The 25,890-nt window shown below is 42.3% G+C and overlaps 1 protein-coding gene and 1 pseudogene across 13 annotated transcripts in view; one reads left to right on the top strand and one right to left on the bottom strand.

Annotated features, from left to right (window-relative positions):
• LOC116590758 (IQCJ-SCHIP1 readthrough transcript protein) overlaps positions 1-9,649 on the top strand; it is a 742,659-nt gene extending 733,010 nt beyond the window's left edge. For 12 of the 13 annotated variants that reach the window (XM_032343021.1, XM_032343030.1, XM_032343034.1 and 9 more), the window contains 5 exons: positions 133-250; positions 1,192-1,389; positions 2,345-2,468; positions 5,005-5,098; positions 9,000-9,051. In XM_032343021.1, coding sequence (XP_032198912.1) covers positions 133-250; positions 1,192-1,389; positions 2,345-2,468; positions 5,005-5,098; positions 9,000-9,051 — 586 coding nt within the window. Of the gene's footprint in view, positions 1-132; positions 251-1,191; positions 1,390-2,344; positions 2,469-5,004; positions 5,099-8,999 lie in introns of all 13 variants that reach the window. The other variant, XM_032343015.1, reaches the window with a different exon arrangement.
• A 7,994-nt stretch (positions 9,650-17,643) lies between these two features.
• LOC116590899 lies at positions 17,644-23,599 on the bottom strand (annotated as a pseudogene).
• Positions 23,600-25,890: the final 2,291 nt, after the last annotated feature.

Raw genomic sequence — 25,890 nt, 5'->3', positions numbered from 1 at the left:
CATTGGTTACCCTCTTCTCCTTGCGAACAACACCTGAGATTGCTTTCCATTAGCAAAGCCAGACAGTTGTAACGCGCACTCCCAGATAACGAACAACTGAGCAGAACGGCTGTCCTGCTTGCTTCCATCCAGGCTACAGAGTGGGATGAACCTGCAGATATGTTTCGTCAATGACAGTGGCAGTGATAAGGACAGCGATGCTGATGACAGTAAGACGGAAACCAGCCTGGACACCCCCTTGTCTCCCATGGTGAGTCCAAAGCCACCAAAGCTCTGTGTGTGTGTGCCTTCCTGGTCATTTAGCTTCTTTTTTCTCATTCGTCAGGAAAAAACAAAACATGGCAGAGATGAAAAAAGAAATGTCTCGTGCCATTTCTTGACACAGCATGCTCTTAAAATTTGACAATGAAGAATCAAAGCTGTGATACAAGGACACATAAACTCTACTAAAGTTAGCAACTACTTTTATATTGAACCATGAGAAAGCTCACCTATGCTCTATGTCCTTCTCCATGGGGCTGAGAAATATTAAGTGCAGACCAGCAGTGGGACTCATTCTGAAAGGTAGGGGCGGGGTCCGGGTGAGGATGGGAGGGCTAGCACAAAGGGATGTTCCTCAGTGAAACCAGTGAGATGATGTGTGTAAAACATTCCCGGCTCATTCCTTGCGTACATATTGCAAAGGATGGCTTAATGATCCCGGGAGCTTATTGCTGGAATCCTTTACTCTCTGTGACGGCTTTATCATCTTTCTTACCAAAGAACAACCAGCAGGAAACCGTGTTAGTCCATGACTGCAGGGCAACGTCAGAATTTCACTGGATACCTGAGATCCTGTCCACTCCAGAGAACAACATGCTGCCTTAGCTCTGGGTTAAATATTTTGCCGTGTCTGATCCCTTCAGGAAATTTTGAGACCTAGAACCAAAGGGACATCTCGAGTTTATCATAAGCAGATTCTCCCTATTGTTATGCGGCTCTGCTAAAATCAGAGTCTGTTCTTGGCACTGAAGAAATAAATCCTCTGCTTTAATGTTACTTGAGATTCGTATAGACCAAGTCAAGTAGCGAGTCATGTTGATGGAGGACAGTCTCTCAGCCACTCTGGGCGGGACCAGAGACTGGGGTAGCCCATCTCCAAAGATGGCGCCTGACACAGAAAGCTCAGGGCTGCTCTTTTTCCCTTCACAGAGCAAACAGAGTTCTTCCTATTCTGATAGAGACACTACGGAAGAAGAATCCGAATCCCTGGATGACATGGATTTCCTCACAAGGCAAAAGAAATTGCAAGCCGAAGCCAAAATGGCCCTCGCCATGGCCAAACCAATGGCCAAAATGCAAGTAGAAGTGGAAAAACAGAACAGGAAAAAGTCTCCCGTCGCTGATCTCGTAAGCAGGAGACACTGAAATGCCAGCAAGTGTTTGGTGGCTAAAATGGTTGACGCGGTCCCAGTTCTTTCCCAGAGTTATGCAAACTTGGGTTTCTACAAGGCAGTTTGTAAAAAGTACTGTCATTGAGAAATATTTAAGTTCGTTTCTTGTTCCTTCCTACTGAAAGATTCATAAGCAACAGATTACACAAAAGTAAACTCTGTTCTGGATTCACATCCATATTCAATGGATAGATTCAATATCTATTCATTCATAGATAACCTGGATTCAAATATCTGCTATATTTCTTAGAGGTGTTATTAGCTGTCAGGGGAATATTTTAATGTCATTAAAACAGTACTGGTTTAGAACCTACTGGTTGTGGCAAACTCACTATGGCCATGGCTGTCATTCCCACCTTTCAGTGAAGACAGTGTGGCATAATGGATAAGGGCTCTGGGTTTTGAAGGTCACCTCTGCCATTAACTTGCTGTGGGACTTTGGGCAAGGTACTGAAGTCTCAGTTTTGTTGTCTGTAAAATGGGAATAGTTACACCAGTGTGAGAGCATGGTTGTGAGAACTCAGTGAACAGAGCATTTAAAGCACACAGCACAGTGCTTATAACATGGTGCAGATGGATAGAGAGCTGATATTATTTTTATCCATGCCATTGGTATTCCTGGAGCTCCCTCGTCATTCATTTGTGGACATGATCACGGACTCGCAGTTGTCATGGCCTGTGTTCAAGACCAGTCTGATAGCTTTTGATTAGTGTCGCATTTTGACACCAGACGGGTTTTGGACAACATGGTGTGTGGGGCTGGGGTGGGGAACTCACACTGGGAAATGCTCTGGAGCACAGCCCCCGAATGGAAGTGGGTGAGAGCAGATCTGTCAGGAGAAAAGTGGGTCTTGTTCTCAGTGCCGTGGCTGCTCAGGTCACACCTCCATTTCTTCCTTCTGTATCTTCAGCTGCCACACATGCCTCATATAAGCGAATGCCTGATGAAAAGAAGTTTAAAGCCCACCGACCTGCGGGACATGACTCTCGGGCAGCTACAAGTGATAGTCAACGATCTCCATTCCCAGATAGAAAGTAAGTGTGCAGGGTGCTTGAAAATGGGGAGTCAGATGTGAAATATCGTGGGATAGTACTACCTCCTTGATTCACTTCCTTTGTCCCTTCCCTTGGGTTCCTCCTGCGTGCCACAAGAGAAGGAAGAGGATCACAAGGCTCTGTTTTTGTTTTTTTACTGTAAAGTGTTCAGAAATTTCAAGAATTATTCAAGGTTCACAGAGGTGAGAGGTCCTCTTGATTCATCTCGAACCCCCAGCGCCGAGCACCATGTGTCTATTTGGCTCGCAGCATCGGTTTCTGGACTCCCATTTGGTAGTTACATGTCATTAATTACGCAATTACACCCTCAACTGTACTTGTGTATCTGTTCGTTTTGGGTCATCAAATCAGATTCAGCTTATTTTGTGGGACTCCAGATGGGGAAAATTTGTATGACGTGTGACAATCACAGGTTGACAAATTATGGGCCTTCCCTCCCGCCCCCGGAATAAAGAAGGGCCTCCAACAGAAGTGGGCCGAGTAGATGGCACATGAGAGGTGCTCACTTAGGTGCCTGGTTACGCAGAGAAGGGCAGCTGGTTGCTCGGCCCAATGAAAGAGAGAACATAGAACATACCTACTTGGGCAGTGTGGTTAGTCCAGCTGAACCCATGTGCCCTCCAACCTTTGGAACATAAGAGTCTATAAAATCCTGTGAACTTAAGATTGAAAACCACCTAAGAGACCAACCAAATGCATTCACCAACTAACTATAAAGAAGCACTTAAGAGCCAACCAAGAAATGTGTACACGGACTGAATGGGGCACCTGAGTTGCTCAGTTAAGCGTCCGACTTTGGATTTTGGCTCCGTGCATGGAGTCTGCTTGAGATTCTCTCTTTTCCCTCTCCACTCCCCCCAACTTGCATGCTCTCTCCTGGAAAAAAAAAAAAAAATTATTTATTTGTTTAGGTATGATGAAAGTATTGTGGTATGTTAACTTAGAAAAAGAGAGCCCTGGCTTTAAAGATACATACTGAAACATTAACAGATGAAATGATATCATGTCTGAAATTTGCTTTAAAATAACCTAGTAAGAGAAGGGGGGATAGATGTGTCAAGATGGGCCATGAGCTGATCGTTTCTGAAGCTGGTTGGATGCATGGGGCATGGGGATTCATTGAATCAATCTCTTTGCTTTTGTATCAGTTTGAAAATTTCCAGACCAAAAAGTGAAAAACTTCACGTGGGGAAAAAATTTCCATGCACTATGTGGGCCCTCTACTGAGTGCTAGTATAAAAAGCAACTGTACTGGAATTAAGAAAAAAAAAAAATTAAACTACCCTAAAAACATACTGAAAAAATAGAATTGGACATATTCAGAGTTAATTTAATATGTTCAGTATTGTTTTAAAATCAAGGGAAAGTGTTTGACATTCTAATTAAGAAACCATAGATTCACAGAGTTGTTGTTTTTTTAAATTCTACTACATTTTAATTTTAGTTGAGAGCAAATTACTAGGACTGTAATTCTTTCAAGGACTGAAAAGGCTTTCTGATATTTTACCACTGAAACGTCTTCGTTAGACTTCTAAATACTAAAATTATCATCCAGCTTTTTTCAGTAGTAGATGAATTTAGACCTCATTGTATGATTTTTTTTTTCCCTTCCCTTTTTAAAATTGGAAGCTAATCTGAACTAAAGGCAGATCAATGCATCATTTGAAGTCAGGATTTCTTTTTTTTTTTTTTTAAAGATTTTATTCATTTATTTGTCAGAGATCACAAGTAGGCAGAGAGAGGGAGGAAGCAGGCTCCCTGACGAGCAGAGAGCCCAATGTGGGGCTCGATCCCAGGACCCTGAGATCATGACCTGAGCCAAAGGCAGAGGCTTAATCCACTGAGCCACCCAGGCGCCCCGAATTCAGGATTTCTAAAAGCACTTCCAAGGAGAACAGAGTGGAAGACCTCCTTCCTTTCCTTTGTTTCTGGGCCTAGAGCTCTTGCTGCTAAATGAACGCTATGGTGCATGTGTCCTTGCGTCCAGAACTAAAAGCTTCAGTCTAAGGGTAAAAAATAAGAGAGCCCCTTGCTTGTTCCTATTTTTCAGGAACAGGAGCCAAATTCACCCAGTGCACTGACTTCAGGAGGATTAGAAATGTTTCTATCTACATATATTTTATTCCCAGTATAAATCCTAAGGAATCTTCTCCTCGGTACTCATTCAGAGATTTCAAGGTCTTACTCATCTGGCTTTCGTTTTTCTTGAGATAGGACTTAGATACTGAGAACAGCCTTCACTGTTATTTTAGCAATTTTCCTAACAGCTAACGATTTCTTTTCCCACTTTAATGTGACTGTCACTGGAAGTACTACCTACTTTACCCCTTTTCTTCCAACACTTCTGTAATTATGCCAACTAGTCATGTTCTCAAACCGAGGACTTCTCCTGGGCTGTGAAAGGCTAACGTAAGAATTCTAAATCTTAGCCAGAGTAACTTGTGCAATGGTCCATATAGCAGCTGACTTGGATGCGATCGAATCCGATTGTAAATGCCCCTTTTCTTCGCTCCAGGCTTGAATGAAGAGTTGGTCCAGCTGCTCCTCATCCGAGACGAGCTGCACACGGAGCAAGACGCCATGCTGGTGGACATCGAGGACTTGACCAGGTCAGTGAGGCTCGCCCTTGCCAAAGAAGGAAAGAAGCCCAGGGTGGTCTGAGTTGAAGAATTAAGGCTCTAGAGAACGCCTTCCCCTTACTTCCATGAGTAACTCACCTCACCTTTGCTGGGGTCAGCTGTCTGGATGGAGAGGAAGTGGCTAAAACTCCTTTCCAAAGGCACTGCTTAAACACACACACACACACACACACACACACACACACACAAAACACACACACAAATGCATTGCTTTTTCACAACCGTCCTCCCAGTACATTAGGATTTCACTACCTCCCCCCGTCCCCAAAATCAGGTCAGCAGTTCTGGACCAGGACGACTTTCTCCTGGAGGACTGTCCTCCTGGGCAGCCAGCCGGAAGCCATTCCACGCTGGCCTACATCCAGCACACAAGCAGCCGTGCAGTGGGTGCCGTAGGGTGTCATTTGGTGCTCTGTGAGCCAGATCTCACCCGCACCTGCCGTGTCCAGAAGGCAGGGACCCTGGCATCTTTCCACAGCACCAGTGCCACCAGATTGTTCTCACTGTGGGGGACACTCCAGGACTTGAGTCTCCAGCAGGGCCTGACTCCAAGCACCTCCTAAACAGAAGTAAAGAATGTTGCCTCCCCCCCATCAGGAGACGGAAACGAGGCTAAGGCCAGTCAAGATCTGGCATTTCTTAGCAGTTCTCTTTGTAGGAAAGCCTATACCCATTAGTATATAAAGTCTGGGAAATACCGTGAGCATGCATATGAACTCATATATACTTTGCTACCTTTTCTGAAACAGTACACGTGAAGTCTTTAAACCAAGAGGCAATAACTACTATTAATCCCAGAAATGGGATTCAGAGAGTAGAAGGCTCCCCAAGGAGAGAAAGAACACCGCTTCTCACAGTAACCTAAGGAATTAACCACATGATCTAGAACCATCTGAGAGAAGCTTTGAAAACACATGTAGGGAAAATGCGCTTAGCACCTACCACAGGACCTCTTCTCAAGGTGTAACACTAGATAAATTATTTTTCTAAATTCAGTGTTATAAAAATAGTTTGGGTAGCAAAACAAATGCTACAGAACTATGTTTAGGCTTTTTTCTTTAAAAAAAAAAAAAAAAGAGAGAGAGAGAGAGAGAGAGAGCTATGGGTAGTGGTCTGTGTTGTGTGCTTTGGGTACTATAGTGCCTCACCCCTAACAAAAAACAAAAAGCCAGAAGGCCTCATACCTTCTTAGTATATTCGCCTGTATCTAAAATATCACAGTAACACTCACATAATATTACCACCTTCCACCCATGTCTCCAGGCACTGCCCCAACAACTACAAGACACATCTTTTTTTTTTTTTTTTAGTCAAAGAGATTTGTGTATAGGTATTAGGATGATGTGAAATCTAAGACCAAAACCTGCATCTTCGAAAAAATAGGTGAACTCTTTTGTAAATTCCGTGACTTGCCTGCGACAGCAAAGACCTTTTCTCAGAGCAGCACTGGCATTCCTCAACACCAGTGGGGACACTGGTGAGAGGCTCCCCTCTCCTCTCAGAGTGTTAAGCTGGTACTTCAGTTTGGTGCGATTGTGGGAAACAGGGCAGGCAGAACCACGGGATGAAAAAGAGGGGAGATACTAACTTAATGGTGTTAGAGGACGCCTTTAAAGCGGAGGAAGTGGGGAGAAGTTCCTGTGTCCACTCCTGGCTGCAAACTGTCACTTTGCTCCTGGAGGGATCTGAGGGTCTGTAAATATAGCAAAGTCAGAATTTTGCAGCCAGATCCCAGAAGGCAGAGGCAATAGGCAAGGAAGTTCTGTTCACCTGTTTCCTTTACCTGTCCAGTAGAGAGTGAGACATTCTGCCATTCCTGGTGTCAAGGCAGATGAGTGGTTCTCGATTTCGGCTGCACATTGAAATCACCTGGGGGTCTATAAACTGCGGATACCTGGGTCCCACCCTCAAAGATCCCGATTTAATGATTCTGTGGGGTGGCCTGGGTATTTGGATTTTTTTTTTTAACTCTCCACGTGATTCCAAAGCAGAGCTGAATTTGAGATGCACTAGCTTCGGTAACACCTCTTTAGAAAAGTGCACCCTGACGCCCCCGCCCCAGCTCCCAAGACTGGGGTAGGACCCTCTCCATGTTCCTGGCCACATGGCATCCCTTCCACGTGGAGCCTGATCATATTGTGTTACATCGTCTGCTCGTTCTCCTTACTCACTGCACTCAAACCCCTCCTCCCTCTAAAGCAGAGGCCAGGTCGTTTTCATTCTCCCCTGTGTCCCCAGAGCCTAGGACAGGGCTGGCCAGGCATGGGTCCTAAAGGAGTTCTTGTGAGGTTTGAGTCAAACAAATGCTAATAAGGACTTTCATATAAATAGTTGATGGGAACCTTTTAGTTTGTGCATACACACACGTGTGCACTCACGTGTATTTTTTAACTGCTGTAGAAACTACCATTTAATTAGCTATAGTGGAATCTTAGCTCAGTGAGCATCAAAATATTTCTTGAGCTGAATTTAAGTGAGGCCTGTAAACTGCTTGATGAAAATGATCAAAGCTGTTTTACACACATAATCAGGGCCATGACAGGGTCCGCCGAAGGGCATATTTTTTTAGGAGTAAAAGGCTGATCTTTTTTTCTTGAGTTCCTTTATTATTAAATGAATATCACCAATTATTTGTGGGCTGTTGAATGTGGCAAGGACACTGTTGTCACTTCCCTATTTCTGAAAGTATTTGTGGTTTGCCTCCCCTATACCCAGATAGGAGACATTCTGCACAAAACCAGTGAGTTAAACTTGACGTCATTGACTACCCAAATCTAGGCAACATACAAAAACTGCCCCTGAGCCTTTGATAATAGCTGAAAACCACAGCCTTAGCTGTTTTCTCTTGCCAAATTTTTAAATTCCTAAAATTGTCCCTCAAAACATTTGTCTTTTGCAGACGTCAAACACTACCACTCTGGGAAAATGTTTAATTAGCGCACATTCAAGTGATGTCAGCAGCTTTCCCATCTTCCCCCTCCATCTCCACTGGCCAGCTGCTGGGTTGGTTGAATGTGGAGCTCATGGGCTGCAATAGGGCTCGATGACTAAAAAGACTCACCCCACCCAGCCACTTACCCTCACTGCCATGATGATGGCTTTAGAACTAATGTAGGGCAGGGAGGGAGTATGCAAACATGGAAAATCTTGACATCTATAGAAACCCACAGTTTGTTAGGAAGACTAGCTTTCATAAGGGGGGAACTGGCTTTGGTTTTATTGGCTTTAACTTCTAATATATGTGTATATATATCATATATATATACTTTTTATATATATAATGGTTCTATTGGCTTTAACTTCTGTCAAGAGCCTTTTGAATGCTTATGTTTGTGTTTGTGTGCGTGTGTTTAGATAAAATAGTCACACGGTTCCCCTCTATGACTACACCTGGTTTGGACTTTGTGCTTAGCACTTATATACTACCGGCTCTCTCCTTATTTGCTATCGGTTCCTTTTTTGTCCCTCTCCACTGGAATATATGTGCCATGAAACCAAAGACCTCAGTGTCTGCTCACCACCAAATTCACAGCACCAGGCGCAGTACCTGGGACAGAGAAACATATTCATTCATTCATTCAATTTTCCCAGATACTTACCTCCTTTTTTAAAAACACAGTGCTGCTTCTTCTCAAAAGTAATGATATCTACCATTCGCAGGTTAATCTAGTAACTTAATAAAAGGAATCGTACAGAGAATATACAAATTAAAGGGGGCAGAATCTGTTGAATTAAGTACTGTTACTTAATTCTCTTGGTTCCACTGTGAGTAACTCTGGGGCTCAGTTTGGGGGAGTGTTGTAACTGTGCATTAGAAAGCAGTTTGGAGCATTCATCTTAGCACTAAATAATCGTATGATTCCTTTTACAGACATGCGGAAAGTCAGCAGAAGCACATGGCAGAGAAAATGCCTGCCAAGTGAAAGAAGCCATCCGACTGGAGGACAAGCTAGAATTTCTTTTGCTTCTGTGGTTGTAAAAATGCTGTTGCTAAAGGTGGCGCAGAAACAAACGAATATCAGTGTTAGTCATTGATAATGTTTGAAGCTTAACGTCCAGTGATTGGCCTTTGCTTCTTAATTTATTTTAATTTTTTTACTGTGCCACTAAATATCAGGCATTTTAATAAAATATTGTTACAAAAAATGTACAGTACTGACACCATCACAAGTCATGGTTCTCAAAGAGGGTAGTTTTAACTTTATTATTTTTGTTTGTTTGTTTAGAGATTTTAAGTTGGAGCAGTATTTTACCACTGACTACTTTCATTCTTCACTGTAGTTTTAAAGAAGAACTGTAAATGACGGTGCTATCTATAAAGTCAGAAAATACATGCCTGCCTCGTAGTGAAGTTGTAGCTCTCCGTAATAAGTACATTTTAATCAGTTTTCAACATTTTGTGAATGTTGACTACCTGAAGTTCATTTTTAGATGTGCTATTAACATTCTGTTGGATTCAGAGGGTTCCTTGAAAGTTTTATGTATAAATATGTAAAATAAAAATTAAAACTTTGTTTCATAGGATATGTCTTTTTGCTCACTAGCCAGCCCGACACGGGCTATATTCCTAACCTCTTCGCACTTCCTCAAACGAACTCCCCATCGTGAAGCTTTAGTCAGTGAAAAAAATAAAGTGCTCCAGAGGAAAGCAAAGCAGAGAATTGCCAAGAAGATTGGGAAGGGTGTCGGAGTGTGTGTGTGTGTGTGTGTGTGAGAGAGAGAGAAAGTGTGTGTATGGGAGAGTGTGTGTGTGAAAGAGAGAGGGTGTGTGTATGTGAGAGTGTGTGAGTGTGTGTATAAGACAGTGTGTGTATGTGAGAGAGTATGTGTGACACTGGGTGTGTGTGTGAGAGAGAGTGTGTGTGTGTGTGTGTTTGATTCAAAGAAGAAAACCTGAGCAACATCAGAACTAGCACTCTGTCAGTGCTCAGTTACCAATCTGGAATGTGGGTGCTTTACCATCTACAAGCTCCTGGTCTTGTTAGAGCCTGTTAGCGCATCAAAACTCCATTTTCCAAATTTGCCACATGAACAAGTGATGCTTTGTGTTTACTCTTTTCCTGAGGCCAGTTGTTGCCATGTTTCAGATTTTAACCACTTCTATTTGGTCTCACGAAGAAAAATGCCAAGTCTAAAGTATATAAAGAATACAGATTTTCCTCAATAAGTAGAGTTTCAAAATTGATTTAATTAGGTAATGTCCATGCAGGTATTAGAGGATCATAAACTAAAGCAGAGATGTGCAATCAACATTCTAAAACCACCCACAGACCACCTGGTTTCATTATTAGGTCCATGATGTAATCTGATGACAGTTTGTTATATTTTATTTTATTTTATTTTTAGTTTCAGGTGAAGAATTTATTTATGTAAGTGATTCATCACTTCCATCACATAACATGAAGATAGAAGTCTAGACAGCTGTCTACCTGTCCCTTTCTTTAAAATACCCAGATAGATATTTTAAATAAGAGTTGCCAATCTTCAGTCTTCTATGTAACAAAATAGGTAATCTAAAATTGTAACACTAATCATTTTTTATGGGCCTCATTCAAGTTATTTTTATATAGAATGGAAAAATACTGCAGTCCTTAAATATATTTTGGCTTTTGTGAGTTGGCTTTTGACCAGGATAGGTTGCTAACAAGTGAGTGAAGGGTGGGCCCCAAAGAGGGGTCCTCTAACTGAGCTTCTATACCTGCACCAGCTGTCAGTCATCTCCCAGAGTGACCTCAGCCAGAGACCAGGCCCAGCTGCCAGACCTTGGCTGTGTAGCTGAGTGAGAATATTTGTCAGTAAGCCAGTGGCTCTCAACTTCAGATGCCCAGTGGAAGCACCTGGGGAACCGTAGAAACCACAGACACTGATTTAATTGGTTCGGAGTGTGGCCTGAACACTATCCTCATATTGAGAACCACCGCCTTAGATGTTCTTTTTTAGCTTTTCTGTAACCATTTTCCTAAAATATCTACGTTTTTGTCTAATTAAAACGTATTCCTACTAATTTGAAACTTTTGGAGAGAGCCGACCCAGAAGAGTGCCACAAAAACCTGGGCCACATCAGCGCAGTAGTTTGACCTAAATCTCCTGGGTCATTCACAGCCTCAAGTTGTGACGTTAAAGCTCAGCCCACCAAGAGAAAGGAGGCTAGCTTTTAAAATCCTCACCAGAATTGCCAATTCCAATAAAAATTAAGAAATGAGTTTTTTCTTTGTCTCCCACAAGGCTCTCTCTGGCTGGAAATGTGTTCTGAAGGAACCCAGGGCCTCTCAGTTCTTCAGCTGTTGGAAGCCCATCATCATGGCCAGAGAGCTCCTAGCTGGAGAAGGACAAAAGTGCGCTGACACATACAAGGGCACCCGGAAACACCTCCGGGGGCAAAGCAGTTCTTCCCACTCCCCTGAGACCCTGAGAGAAGATTCTACCTGGTGTACTTCTCTGTCCTCATAGAGGTGTCACCAAGTGACTCACCTCCAGGGGATTCTTTCAAGATTGAATCTTTCCAGTCCTTCCATTTAGGCTTTTCAGCAAGCACTGGGATTATTCCCAACAGGATTCTGACCTGCTCTAGGTTCCCCTTCTGTTCATAAATTAGGACCCTTACTAGTTAACCAGGCTTTGTTAGAGTGCTCGGTTGCCTGACCTCAGAAAGAGGGAATAAGGCCACCTCTCTTCCTGATTTTAGGAGTGGGCAGTCCAGGTAAGTGCACACCGGCTCTGGGGCCAGAGGGATTAGGCACAAATGCTCACTCTGTCATCTTCCCAGTGACCCTGAGCAAGTGATGAAGCTCTGTTTTCTTTTGTTTTATCACCTGTAAATAAGATCTCTTGGCATTATTCTAAAGCTTAAAGAAAATAAAGTCCGTGAAAGCACCTGGCACCCAGTAGATCCTCAGTAAGTGAATATTGAAAGAATGATCCGGTTTGGATGGAAGCAGAATTCTGTATTTGACCAGGTTCTGAGATTTATAACACTCTTGTAGGGGTTTTTTCTTGTTTGTTAATCATTAACTTACAAGACAGATATTTAAATAGTTAAAAACTCCAATCTTCAAGACCTCCCTCCTCCAAATGTCAATGTTAAAACTTGGAATGTATTCTTACACACTTTTCTCCGTGCTTACACAACAGATACACATGTATAGGTTTTGTGCTTCAGTTTGTTTATACAGTGGTGGAATCACATAGAACAGTGCTTTGCAACCTGCTTTGTCCATGGACATCCTTCCAGGTCAGGATCTACAGATCTAAGCCATTCTTTTTAATAGCTGTATAGTAATCCCCATATAATAAGGTATGGTGGAAAATACCTTCTTCAGCCATTGCCTTAAATGATAGACATTAAAGATCTTTCTAGATTTCTGCCACTAAAAACAGTGATGAAATAAGCATGGATGTACTCACATCTACTTGTGCTTTCATTCTGCGATCACCTCATTATTCTTTACCTGTCCCTTGATACCATGTTTAAATACATCAGAGTACAAAGAGCTAATTAAGGTAGCAAAGACCAGGTGAGGCCAATGTAGGGAAGTTCAGTTCCTTACAACAAAAGGTTTGGACAATTTCTGACAAACACCAACTCATTTTCATCTGTCATCATTTCATGGTTTGTTTGTTTTAAGATTTTTTGTTTATTTGAAAGAGAGAGAATGAGAGAGAGTGAGCATGAGAGGGGACAGGTGAGAGAGAGAAAAAGACTCCCTGCCTAGCAGGGAGCCGGATGCAGGACTCGACCCTGGGACTCCAGGATCATGACCAGAACCCAAGGCAGCTGCTTAACCAACTGAGCCACCCAGGTGCCCATCATTTCATCTTTAAAGAGCATGCGTGTCACTTCTTTGATGCAACTGTTTCTGTGTGTGTGTGTGTGTGTGTGTGTGTGTGTGTGTGTGTGTGTATTATACAGCCTCCAAAGACCCTCATTTGCTTCCTGAATTCAGCTTTGTCTTCATTTCCTGTTTGAGGGTAGAAGCAAACCTCAGCCACTGCAGTAACGCTAGCCCCCAGCACAGAACCAAGTAGGGAGGTTTCCTTAGAAGAGAAAGTCTCTGATCATCAGGATCCACCCTTTTGACGCTGGCATTAACTGGTGGCACTCTACTCTGCCTGATGTCTGATGCCTCTCCTCTTAGCTGAGGGATGAGCCCCCTAGCCTGGCTTTTACACAGGTTTAATCTCACTGTTCTCCAGCCTACTCCCCTGCCTCCTGGTTGACTCCTTCTTAAGTTCTTTACCTTTCCCAACTTGTCATCTGTCATCCAGTGATTTCCCTTCCACAGAATACGCCCTCTCTGCTGTCTCTGATAAATAGCCCTATGGCAGAGATAGCCTGCCATCTGCCAAAATGTATGCCTTCTCATCATGCTCATAGTCAGAGGGTTTTTCCTGACAAGCAGCTGAACAGACAGGGACTGCCTTCCCACTCGTCATCCCCTTGCATTGAGATGTGACTCATGATTGATTTTCACCAATGGGATGTTAGTGGGTGTGAGGTGTCTTCATGTCTTCATTCCAGCCAAGGTTTTTAAGGGGTCTGCATTCTTCAGGCACTCTCTTTCTCCTTATACCAGCTGCAATCACATGACCTAGAGGGTGGCAGAGCCACAATGTAGAAGGAGTCTGCGTCCCTGAGTTCACTGCATGAGCACAGCTGCCTGCTGCTTATAGGATTTGCCTCAGACAGTTACAGGACAGAGAAATGAACTCTGATTATGTTTGAGCCATTACACTGCATTGAATCTCCTTGTTACAATGGCTACCATTACTGTAACAGATGCGAGTCCAAACCAGGAACAGCCACAGTGCTTTAAGAAAGAACTGGAACACAAACCCAGTATGTGAAGACAAACCCTGTGTTCTTACTGGTCATGCCATGGGACTGCTAGAGACCCACCTCTTTCCTCTAGAAGATCTTCTCTAGGTCAGTGACTTCCTCTTTTTCAATACATAGACCTCTTCAGTTTACCTGAAATCCTGTCCCCCATTCTCTCTTTTTCTCTAGCCATTTGGAAGAACCAGAGAGGCCACAGTGAGATTTGTCATGAACAAATAATTCATTCCAGAGACAAGAAAACAGATTTTATTATGATGCTAGAAATAAATATTTATCAATTCACTGCAGGATACTTCTTCGGTGTCCATCTGGAAGAGCCTTGGGTTTCTATAATCCTCAAGACCACATTTTGATTATTACCATCCCAGCTGACTTCTGATGCTCAGAAAACCCAATTACCTTTTGCACAGACGTTCATTTATTTTCTCTAAATAAGATATGACACATTCATTATGAGATAGGAGGATGGGTAATGAGTTTTCCAGAATATTTTAATTGAAGTTTATAGTCAGTAAGTGGCATAAATTAATATTATATTAAATAATTTATGAATTCAAGGTTGGGCTATGCAAAATGAGTGTCTTCCTAATTTCTGAGTTGAGAATCCAAAAGGTATTTCATTTAGTAACTTTGATAGGAAACAAGTCACCAGAATTAATTAATTGGTTGTAAGAAATTCCTTGCCATAGCATAATTTCCTTCAAACCTTTCTCTACTCTAGAACAATATTCTACTTGTGGTTATAACATGGCCTTTGTTTAAAAACTATTCAATGCATTTCCCTGTACCACTCTCTAAGTACACAAGATAGAAAGGCTATACTTATGGGAAAAGAAATTTTATTCTCACCCTCCAGACTAGACATTCAAACTTTCTTGGTGATTGTTTACTACTAGAGTCTCTCTTCTTTTATATTCAATCAATATCTTATTTGCTTTTTGGCTTTGCAGAAAATAGTGGCATGTATCCTGATTCTGGTAGAGCATAGACAAGGCTGGAAGTGAGTTCTTTAATTTTCTGCCTCATAAATTTACTTCGCTCCAGATGTCTCTGAGTTCCTGGTAGAAATTACAGTCTGTAATGACGTGTCGTCTCACCTTATGAGGGGGCTTTTTAGGTCACAGAGCACCTCCACGTATTAGAAATGGCATTTCAAAGACAGCCGGGAGCATTTAGATAGGAGGGTTCGAGGTGAAAAACAGTGGTGACTTTTACAGGCAACGAGGAGAAAGGACTTTACTGATTTATCACACAGCATCTGTTTCCTCTTTCCAGTGATGTGAAGGACTCTTGTCCCTTCTGCTTAAGGAGGCTGGTTTTAAGAAATGTCATTGTCTCAGATGCAAATCAGATTGAGAATGAAGTGCCAGGCAACTCTGTCAGGCCAAGTAATTTTTTAAGGGAAGTAATACATGCCTCGGGAGGAATAGTTAGGCGTGGGATGTTTTGTATGGGAGTAATAAATCTGTGTCCCTGCAGTTCTGGCTAAACCAAGAGTGGGAGTGGGAGAGAACATGGGGCCTCTCGGAGTTCCCACACTGGTCTCCCACACTGCAAGTGGGGATGCCGGTCCTTAAGGACACAGAGCTTTCACTTCCTGGTGCCGAGGGCAAGAACAGGAGAGGGAAATGTGAGGGCTGAGGAGAACAGAAGTGCTGTTCAGTAAGAGACTCTCTTTGATGCCTGGAGCCCATTTACCAAGCAGGTGCTTTGGGGAGTGTTGCCTCTGTGACAGTCAGAGCTGAAGGGCCACCCAGCGTGCTTTACGGGGAGGGGTGATTTCCTGTGAGGACATGTCTTCAGTCATGGCAGTGGGACCCGGTGAGCCTTAGAGCCAGGCCCACCTCAGGCATGCTGAGGCATACAAGGCATCAGTCAAAGGCAGCCTGAGACGGGCTGAAAAATTGAAGTTTTATAAATTTCGCAGGCAATACCTAAATAATTAAAAACCTCTTCTGAGTTTCCTCTACTTCCCAAGCTGATCTGGGGGCTACCTCCCCATAAACAGGCAAGAATCATTAAGGAAATATAAACTAATGAGGTTTGCAGGAAAGGGCCAAATCCAACCTCAAAAAATTAAAAATTAAAGTTTTTAATTATGCCCTCTTTGACTATACTTAAAATTTGTTGTCCTTTTGCCCCTTATCAAAAAGAGTCCTAGATAAATCACCGTGGTTTTGAAATCTCAGTTGTACTTCAAGTCTTATTTTCTCTCTCTCTTGTTTCTTTTATGGTCAGCTCAACCCCCTGATTTGCATAGCTGGTGTGCCAATATAGTGCTAACAATGTTGTCCCCAATACACTAAAACAAAAATTCTAAACGCCCACTTCCTCTTTTTAAAAGTACACACATGTGTATCACTTCCTAAATTACATTCATTGTCAAGAATCTTAGACGATAAAATCATCCAACAGTTGGTTTTCATCTGAGGCAGTTAGCTAGTTCTTTAAAACCTCACAGAGGCCTTCCTACATCTTGGGAGTCTATGTACTTAAAAGCTGGAGCCAAATACACTCAGTCATCCTCAGAATCTTGAATTTCAAAGAAGGCAGGAAGTTCACATACAAATGACTCTCATTTCAGGTGTTTGCATGGATTTTCCTCCACTACCAATTACTTCGGCAAGCAGCCTTGCTTTCACATCACACCAGAAAATGAAAGCCAAATCTTAGGGCTACTTCAGATTTCCGAGACAAGCAGCTATGGTCATTCCCAACTCAAAGTTACCCAGGCTTCTTGGCTCAAGATGAAAGCATTTTCACTGGGAATTCCTTTGGCTTCAGTTTCCAGGCCAGTCATGCAAACAATCCAAAAACATGGATCAGTCTCACCATACTGCAAGGGTGGGTGCTGAGTCTTTAGGGAGATGGTGGATTTACCTTCCAAGTCCTAAAGCCAAGAGAAGGAGGGGGTGAATGAGATTTGCCCAAAGAAGACTGGTAGAGAATGGAAGGGGTATTTGATAAACCAGTGTAAGAGGCAGTTGGGAAGGGGGAAAAAAGATACCAAAATATTTTGGTATGTAGGTAGAGAAGTGTGGAAGGGGACTTGGACCACTGGCTTGTGTACCTCTCTTCCAGAAGTCATATATGCAAGTGCATTTAGGGGACAGACTGATAATATAAGCAACAGAAATAAACTGGGTGTAAGACACTAAGGAATGATGGAGAACTCATGCCCTGACTAAAGAGATTCACGGCTCAGTGAAGGCTAATACTCATCTAACTGTTGGGTTCCCTTGGCTTCTGCAAGACTTCTCTAAGATTTCAAAATAATCTGGATTTGTTATATAGTATATTATTTCTTTTAATGTTTTAGCTATATGCAGTAGCCACCACTGAAAACCATTCTAAGAGCCCCACAAATTATATTATTATGTCTACTGACAGAACAATATTACTACAACCTTACACAATGACAACTTTATGAGTGCCCGAGAGATATTCTTTTCAGGTTTCAGAATCAATAATAATCAAATTTCTCTGATGAGCATCGTAAACTTTATAAAAAAGATTTTATTTATTTATTTATTTATTTATTTATTTATTTATTTGAGAATGAGAGCTGCAAACTGGGGAAGGGTCAGAGGGAGAGGAGAGAAAGAGTCTTGGACAGGCTCTAACGCTGGATCCCATCACCCTGAGATTTTGACCTGAGCTAAAATCAACGGTCAGACACTTAATCTTTGGAAACTTTTTGACTGATAATGCTGCCCTCTTTGCTTCGACTTCCAGAAAGCAAAGAACTACATTTGCAGCCCACCTATAATAAATTGGATTAAAAAATGGGGTAATATGACTCTTAGTTTACTATATTATCCCTATAAGTTGCCTCAAATTCTTTGGGGGGACCAAGAAAGGTACCATAAACAAATAAACATATCTATTATCTATTTATTTTTACTTATATGTTTATCTCTACGTATTTATTTAGCCCCTTCTGGCTATAATGCCTCCAATATTCTCCCAGTGACAGCATCCAGGTAGCTGCCAAAGACAGAAATTCATTTTTCAGAAGATCAGGGGAGTAAAAACCAAGTCTCGATGTCAGTTATAGCCCCTGAAAACCTATTTTGCTTATCATCTCTTTCATATTTCCACTGCCATATTGTAATCAAATTCTGCTCTTGTGGTCAGTGGTAGCTATACTTTTTGTATTTCCAGTGCACGTTCTCATTCTTCTAGTTTCTTTGGAGATCTCTTTCCCAGCTGTGATTCTGCTGGGGTTGTCAGACTTGGTGCCTGCCCCTTTGATCACAGGAATAGCCCAGGCGGTCACCCAGAATGGAATTCCTGTTCCCCAACCTCCATTAATAATTGGTTTATTATTGTGCATATGACCCCACAGAGGAAATCAGAAACTTCCCCGAATTAGTATATGGATATGGGAATTGCTAAATGGATAAAATAAGAGTCTGGCAGCTACCTTGTTCACTCTGGAGACAGAGACTATGAATCAAAAGCTAAGCAAAGCAGCTGAGCTGAGAGCTGGTGAGGGACAAGGAGAAAGAACTGACGACAGCCTGTGAGTTCTTGGGTTAAGACTGAAGCCAGATCCTCCCCTGGACATCATATCCCATTTTGCTTATACTTGTCTTCCCACTGAGCCTAACTCAAGCCACTCTCCCTCTGATTTCAAGCAGGTAACATCTGAGTTTCACATTGATCCCAAGCTCCCCCTGGCCTCCAGGGAGATGACGTTCTTTATTCTTGCAATGCCATCCTCCCTGTTTTGAGCTCAAACACCATCTTCTCTGGAAAGTCTTCCTTTGCCTCCCTACTTAGAATTTGCCGTTTATTCTCCTTTGCTGCAACAGTGTCTTCATTTGGGTAATTGCATAGTATTGTCAGTGTTTTTGCCTTCCAGCAGCCAGAGTATAAGCTCCCTGAGAACGGGGAAGGGCATTTATCTGTATTTCTGCAAATGGCACGAAAGGAGCTAACAAACACTCCGTGAGTGAGTGAAGGGATGAATGTGCTAGCCCACCTTCTAGAGAAATCCTACTCTAGCTTCTCTTTTCCTATGCAGTTCCCCACCACCGGTTCCTCACAAGTTCTTAGCCTGATGCCCCAACTTAAAACTCCATGACTTTTCAAGACTGCAGGTGTTTTGAAAGTCCTCATTTGAAATTCAATGTTCTCATAAGACCTCTGAGGCAAAGCCAATTCTGAAGCATGTTAGGCCCACCTGATATCACAACCTAATGCGCTTAATGAACAGGAAGGTCTAACTTTCCATTAACTGTTTACAAAATTATAAGCATCTGTCAGAAGAAAGGACTTGAGGTATGCCTGGGTGACTCAGTCGGTTAAATATCTGCTTTCGACTTAGGTCATGATTCCAGGGTCCTGGGATAGAGTCCCACATCAGACTCCTTGCTCAGTGGGGAGTCTGCTCTTCGCCCTCTGCCTGCCACTCGCTCCCCCTGCTTGTGTTCTCTCTCTCTCTCCCTCTCTGACAAATAAATAAATAAAGACTTTTTAAAAAGGAGGAAAAGACTTGAATACAACATATGTCAAATAATCTACCAAGCTTAAGTGGCCCATGTAGTGTGGATTGACTCTCCTCAGTTACCTGAATAGGTGTTAACAGTGACAATTCTCAGAACCTCAGACAATATTCTCTGGGCTAAGATACATGTGCCCCCATGGCCCTCTGGGAAGGGAGTTTAGGCTTGTTGGCTTTCCTGTTGTGGAGTCTATGGTTTCTCTTCCTGACCACCAGAATAGAACCCTGGACTGTGCCCTGAGATAGAGCCAGGTCTCTTCTTGCTTAACCCTCTGATGCAGAGATTCGGAAACTAATCCTATGAGGTTAGACTGCTTTTGTGAAATTCCAGGGCTGAATCAAAACCGAGGAAAGGGGAGACTACAGTGACATAAAGGTAGTAATAAGAATACCTTCCATGCACAATTTCTGAGGAACTAGCCAGTATCCTGTAAGCCTTGAAAAGTTATTGAAACTTCCCAGAGGTGTCCAACTTACCGCCAGGAAGTAATCTAGACCTTTTACATTATTTCATTATCTCGTATGATCTCAGAATTTTCCTGAGAATAAAGGAAAGCAAGCAGGTATGTTTTGTTTTTGTTTTTGTTTTTAAAGAAAGAGAAATGGACAGAGAGGGATTAAGAAGGGCATTTCCCAAGGTTTGATAACAAAAGTGCAGCAATGTCACACTCATATTACCAGCCCAGCACTTTTCAGATCTGTTTAGGTAGGTCCTCCAAAAATATTTAAAACAACATACTCCTTGGGGTGCCCGGGTGGCTCATTCGGTTAAGTGTCCAACTGTTGTTTTTGGCTCAGGTCATGATCTTCAGGTCGTGAGGTCAGGTCCACACTGGGCTCCAAACTCAGGATAGAGTCCCCTTGGCATTCTCTCCCTCTCCCTCTGCCATTCCCTCCGCTTGTGTTCTCTCTAAATAAATAAATAAAATCTTAAAAGAAGAAAACATATTCCTCATACATTACTAAATTCACTTCAAATTTCATCTATCATATGTTTAAAGAATTGCAAGGAATATAATTTCCAGAACTTTCTAGATACAAACATTAAAAAATATATTTGGTACATCTAATGGAATGTATCTTTTAAATGTATCCAGTGAAATACCAAAGCAATTTGACTTTAAAAAATGAATAAACTAGGGGTGCCTGGGTGGCTCAGTGGGTTAAAGCCTCTGCCTTCAGCTCAGGTTGTGATCCCAGGGTCCTGGGATTGATCCCCTCATCGGGCTCTGCTCAGCAGGGAGCCTGCTTCCTCCTCTCTCTCTACCTGCCTCTCTGTCTGCTTGTGATCTCTGTCTGTCAAATAAATAAATAAAATCTTTTTAAAAATTTTAAAAATAAAATAAAATAAAAAATGAATAAACCAGAGAGCTCTTCTTTAACTATTGGAAATTTTGTATTTGTATCATTTACTTATGAATTTATATTTCCATTCCACTTCCCCTAAAATTTAGTCCTAAAATTTAGTAATTTTATTTCATTTAGTGAAATGTTTTATTGATCACCCTATCAAACTTCATTGCACAAAAATAGTATATAAATACCAATTTAATATTTTTAAATTTCCTGTGACCATAAGGTTCTAAAAAATAAAATTCTTCTATGTTGTTACTCTTATAATTACTATTACTAATCAGTCCATTAAAACAACATAAACATATTCTAAGCTTTGAATAATTACATAATAAAAAGGTAAACTATATTGAAAATGCACCTTTCATTGAGAGGAGCTTTTCATTTCCAATTCATTCATATATTCAATGAATATAACTTATTAACAGAATAAGACAAGAGTTCTCCGTCATTTCTATTTCTACTTTTGTTTGTTTAGACATAAACCTTGAGAAACCTTGTTCATAAATAAGTAGGTAGAAATGGAAGGTGTCTTGTTACAGCAATGTCAATCAATTCTTTGAGTTCCCTGTGACGTATATGCCAAAAATCACATTGTGATTTATCCACCATCAAAAACTATTTTTAGCCATCTATCAGATGACAACTCATTAGGTTCTATTTAAATTTTGTTGACAAAAGAATTGGTGAACACTTGGCTTGCAAAAATGTATTAGTCAGTCATTAGAGCCATTTACTGTCCTAAACCCATTCCTACACGCCCCAGCATTTCTTCTCAGGTGCTTTTTACCACCTGAGGGAATGCATCTCAGTAAGACTGGGAGAAAAAGCCATTACTTTATTGAGTAAGAGAAGATTGTAAAAGGGAAGATGGGGGAAAAGAGAGGAGGACAACTTTTTCAGCACTTTCCAGGCAGATCCACTTTGAGAAATGGTTTGTGTGAAAGTTGAGGATCTGGAAATTGAAGTTCTTAAAGCCGTCTGTCCACGGCCCTGTCATGGAAAGCCTTTGTAAACTCCTTTGGGATTTGCATACTGACATCAGAAGACCATTGTATTAACTCATTCTTCTACCACTTCTAAATACACCCTTCAAATCTGTGCCCCGTCATTACACCTTGTACATCAATCACCAACAACGTGCTGGGTATTATTCCATTTATTGGAGATATAGCAATCAATAAAGGAGACTGTCCTCTGTGCTAGTAGAGGAGATAGACAATAAATTATCAGAATTTAACTCCATGTTACAGTGAGTAAACTAAGGACATGATCATGGTAGGGTCAGAAATAGAAAGCTCAGGCCATTGTGGATCCTGGGACACAGCTGTCCCATCTTCCTGTAGCCCTATGACCCCTTCCTGTGACCCCTGCTCCACATTTCCCCAGCTCCAGGCAGAGTGCAAGCACAAAACTGGCTCTCCAAACAGTTTGTTTATTTAATTGACTGAAGTTACAAGCCAAAGAATCATAAGCATCTTTCCAAAGTGTCTGATGAACTGTCTTTTAAATGAGGACCCCTATAGAGTCATTTTAAAAAATCACAGCATTTTTCGATCCAGAAGGAAACTTAGTGACCATTTGATCCATTTCTCCTCTACTTTTTTTTTTTTTTTAACTGTTTATTTTGCATCAACCTTAGATCCATCTGCTGTTTAAGAGTCTGTGGAAGAGCAGCTTAGGATCACTCAGGGGTTGTTCCTCTGCACTGAGCGGCCTGAGCAGTGGGAGCCACAGAGCCACCCTGAGCAGTGGCTGGGAACTGCCGGGCAGGCACGGGGACCCCATGCACACCTTCACATAATCTGAGACATGGGGCTGAGTAGCAGTAAATTCGTGACTTGGGGCAGCCCATTCACCAGGAAATTCCTCTTTGGTCATGGCCTTTGCAGCAGCGGCCTGCTCTTCCTTTTCAGTCTCTCAGGCTCTCTGTTAGGAGGAGAGCTCAGGGGGTGCCTGGGTGGCTCAGTGGGTTAAAGCCTCTGCCTTCGGCTCAGGTCATGATCCCAGAATCCGAGGATTGAGCCCCACATCGGGCTCTCTGCTCAGCAGGGAGCCTGCTTCCCTTCCTCTCCCTCTGCCTGTCTCTCTGCCTGCTTGTGATCTCTGCCTTTCAAGTAAATAAATAAAATCTTGAAGAAAAAAAAGAAGAAGAAGAAGAAGGAGGAGGAGAGCTCAGGTAGTGGCTTCCCATGAGCGGTTTCAGGGGAGCCTGGGCCATGCATGTGCAGAACTTCCTGGGCCAGCATCCACAGCCTCCGACCCACTAAGTTAGCTCCCCTGCTGCTGTGTGGGATGGCCAGGTCCACACAGCACAGAGTAGAGTCTGGGTCACACAGAGCAATGGCCGGCGGGTTACCCTAAGACATCTCTGTGAGAAGCTGGTACTCAGCCCTGGGATCCGTAACCACCAGGAGACACAGCTCCCCTGCAGGCCGCCTGGACCTGGTTAGCGAAGGTTTCAGGGGTGAGGCAGCCACAATCGGAGTGGATACAGTAGCAGCAGCCAAGATCAGCAGAGCACACGGGACACTTCCTGGACGATATGACACACATGAGATGGGTTGTTTTTTTTAATTGTAACAATGGCACAGCTGCTGGCAGAAGCTTCTCGTAGGATCTCTCAGGTTTGAAATATGCCATCACTTTCTCTTTTTTAGATGTACTGTTTCATTTGGAAGTCAGGGTTGGTGCAACCTAAGTGGGTTCCTGCTAGAAGGAATTAGAGGACATCCTCCTCCCTTTGCAGGAGGATGTCCAGGGCTCCGGACATTGTGAAAGTTTCCCTTTAAGTTTTACGGGAACCCAGAACGATATGGACCATCATATGGACCCTCAGCACAGAAAGACCATTTCACATCTTCTTGAAGAAGAAGAATGAAGCCTGAAAAGGCAAAGTGACTTGTTAAGGTTATGAATCTAGTAAGTTATATATCTTGCATTTGTAGCCAGTGGAAACACTAGATCCTTCCAATCCAGGCAAATTTTGCATCCAATGTCCTTTAATGTAGCCTAGTTTGATAGCCTCCATTGAGAAATATTCCTGCCCCATACCCAAGTAACCAGACAACAAAGCCTTAACATCTACATGAAATGTGAAATAAGAAAATGTTTCTATTTCATTAATTCCCTTGGAATTCACAGGAAACATGTATCATAACAGAAACAACTGGTCAGTTGGGTCATTGAGAGTGGATGTGCCTATAACCCAAAATGCGATTCCTTGTTTTCAGCTTGGAGAGTATGAATGAAATTTTTAATGAATGGGATTCCTACACGGTTTCACTGTGAATTTAGAATCTACAATGAAACCCAGAGGCCAAACTTCCCATTAAGGGTTAGCAGGATTACTGGTCAAGAAGATTCCCTCAGGCAGAGAAATAACAGTTCAAGTGGAAATGCAGTTGCTTCTGTTCTGAGGTCTCTGGGGTAAGTCCTTGAAGTGACTCCTTCCACTACCAGAGGGAAGTCCCGGGTGGCCAAATAAAGAGGTTCCAAGTAAAAGAAAGAGTTGTTTAATTACACTGGCACAAATGGAAACCAAACAAGTAAATAAGAGAATGTGAGAAGAGAATTTGTTGGTTGGTTTCTGAGTCTGCCCCCAATAGTTTCATTTTGCATATCTGTGGCATTTGATTGAGGTGATGTGCGGTGAGAAGTTTCTGCTCATGGCTTTCCAATAAGAAATCCTGGAAACCACACTCAGGGTTAAGGACCAAAGGAACCCAAAAGAAGAAATCTTTTCACAGCTATCCTTCACCCTCTGCTGATGACTCCCAGATAATAAGCTCCATCCCTGAGCTCTTTTCTGCTTTCCAAGCTGGATTTCTCACTCCCTCCTGGAAGTCTCTCTGTGAAGCTTCCAAAGACATTTCAAATCTGTTCTCATTGTCTTTGCCTCCAAAACTGGTCCTTCTCCTATTTTTTCTTGCTCCGAAAACCACCCTACCATTTACTCTGGTACCCAAGTCTGAAACTTAGAATTTCCTCTTGATTCTTTTCCTGTACCACTTCAAACTCAGCATCACCAAGTCCTGTCATTGCTGCCTTCTACATAAATTTCACACCTTTCTCTTCCTTAGAAGGCATAAAGCCAGTGCCTTAGTGGGTCATCAGTTCTCCCCGGAGCTCCTACCCAGGCTCCCAGCCCCACTTTCGTCCCTTGCAGTCCACCCTCGTGGTTTTGCAAAATAAAATCTCAGTGACCTACCTTTCCACTTCTTAAAGTCCTTCAGTGGCCCTGGCAACAGAAACATCTATAAAATACAATGAAACAAAGAAGGAACCTATAAGCCTGGACACAAGAGTAGAAATTGGAGCCCTATTACTCATCTTGGGCAAGTCACTTGGCCTGTCAGAGCCTCCATTTCCTTATCCATAAGGTTTTAGTTTATATTATTTAATTTTAAAAAAATTTAGTGAATGAGATAATGCTGGTTTTGACCCAAAAAATTAATTTCAGAATTCACTGGGAATCAGTGACCTGCTATTGATAAATATTGAACTACATTGTTTCTAAGTTTCCTTCTAACTCTGAAGATTTGGATAGGCCAACAGAAAAGAGAAGAGCTTCTAGAATATAGTAAGAAAGGCTAAGAAGAACCCCTTTTAATTAATACCATAAAAATACTCACTTATATATCATAAGGCCATCCCATACCCTAGTCAACAGCTCACTTTTTTACCACTTGCAAATATGGAAACCACAGACACTAGTTAAGAATTAATTATGGGTGTGCCTGGGTGGCTTGGGTTGGTTAAGTGTCTGCCTTCGGCTCGGATTATGATCCCATGTCCATGTCAGGCTCCCTGCACAGTGGGGGGATCTGCTTCTCCCTCTCCCTCTGCCCCGCCCCCCCCAACTCATCCTCTCCCTCTGTCTCTCAAATAAATAAATAAGACCTTAAAAAAAATTAACCACATAATATATGCAATGGAATGTTATGCAGTCATCAAAAATGAAATCTTAGCATTTGCAGTGACATGGATAGAATAGAGGGTATTATGATAAGCAAAATAAGTCAGTCAGGGAAGGATAATTGTCATATGATCTCACTGATATGT

Source organism: Mustela erminea, chromosome 1 (assembly GCF_009829155.1).
Source record: "Mustela erminea isolate mMusErm1 chromosome 1, mMusErm1.Pri, whole genome shotgun sequence".
NCBI lineage: Eukaryota > Metazoa > Chordata > Mammalia > Carnivora > Mustelidae > Mustela > Mustela erminea.
Note: the sequence above shows the minus strand (reverse complement) of the source record. Positions and strands in the feature narration are given on the sequence as shown.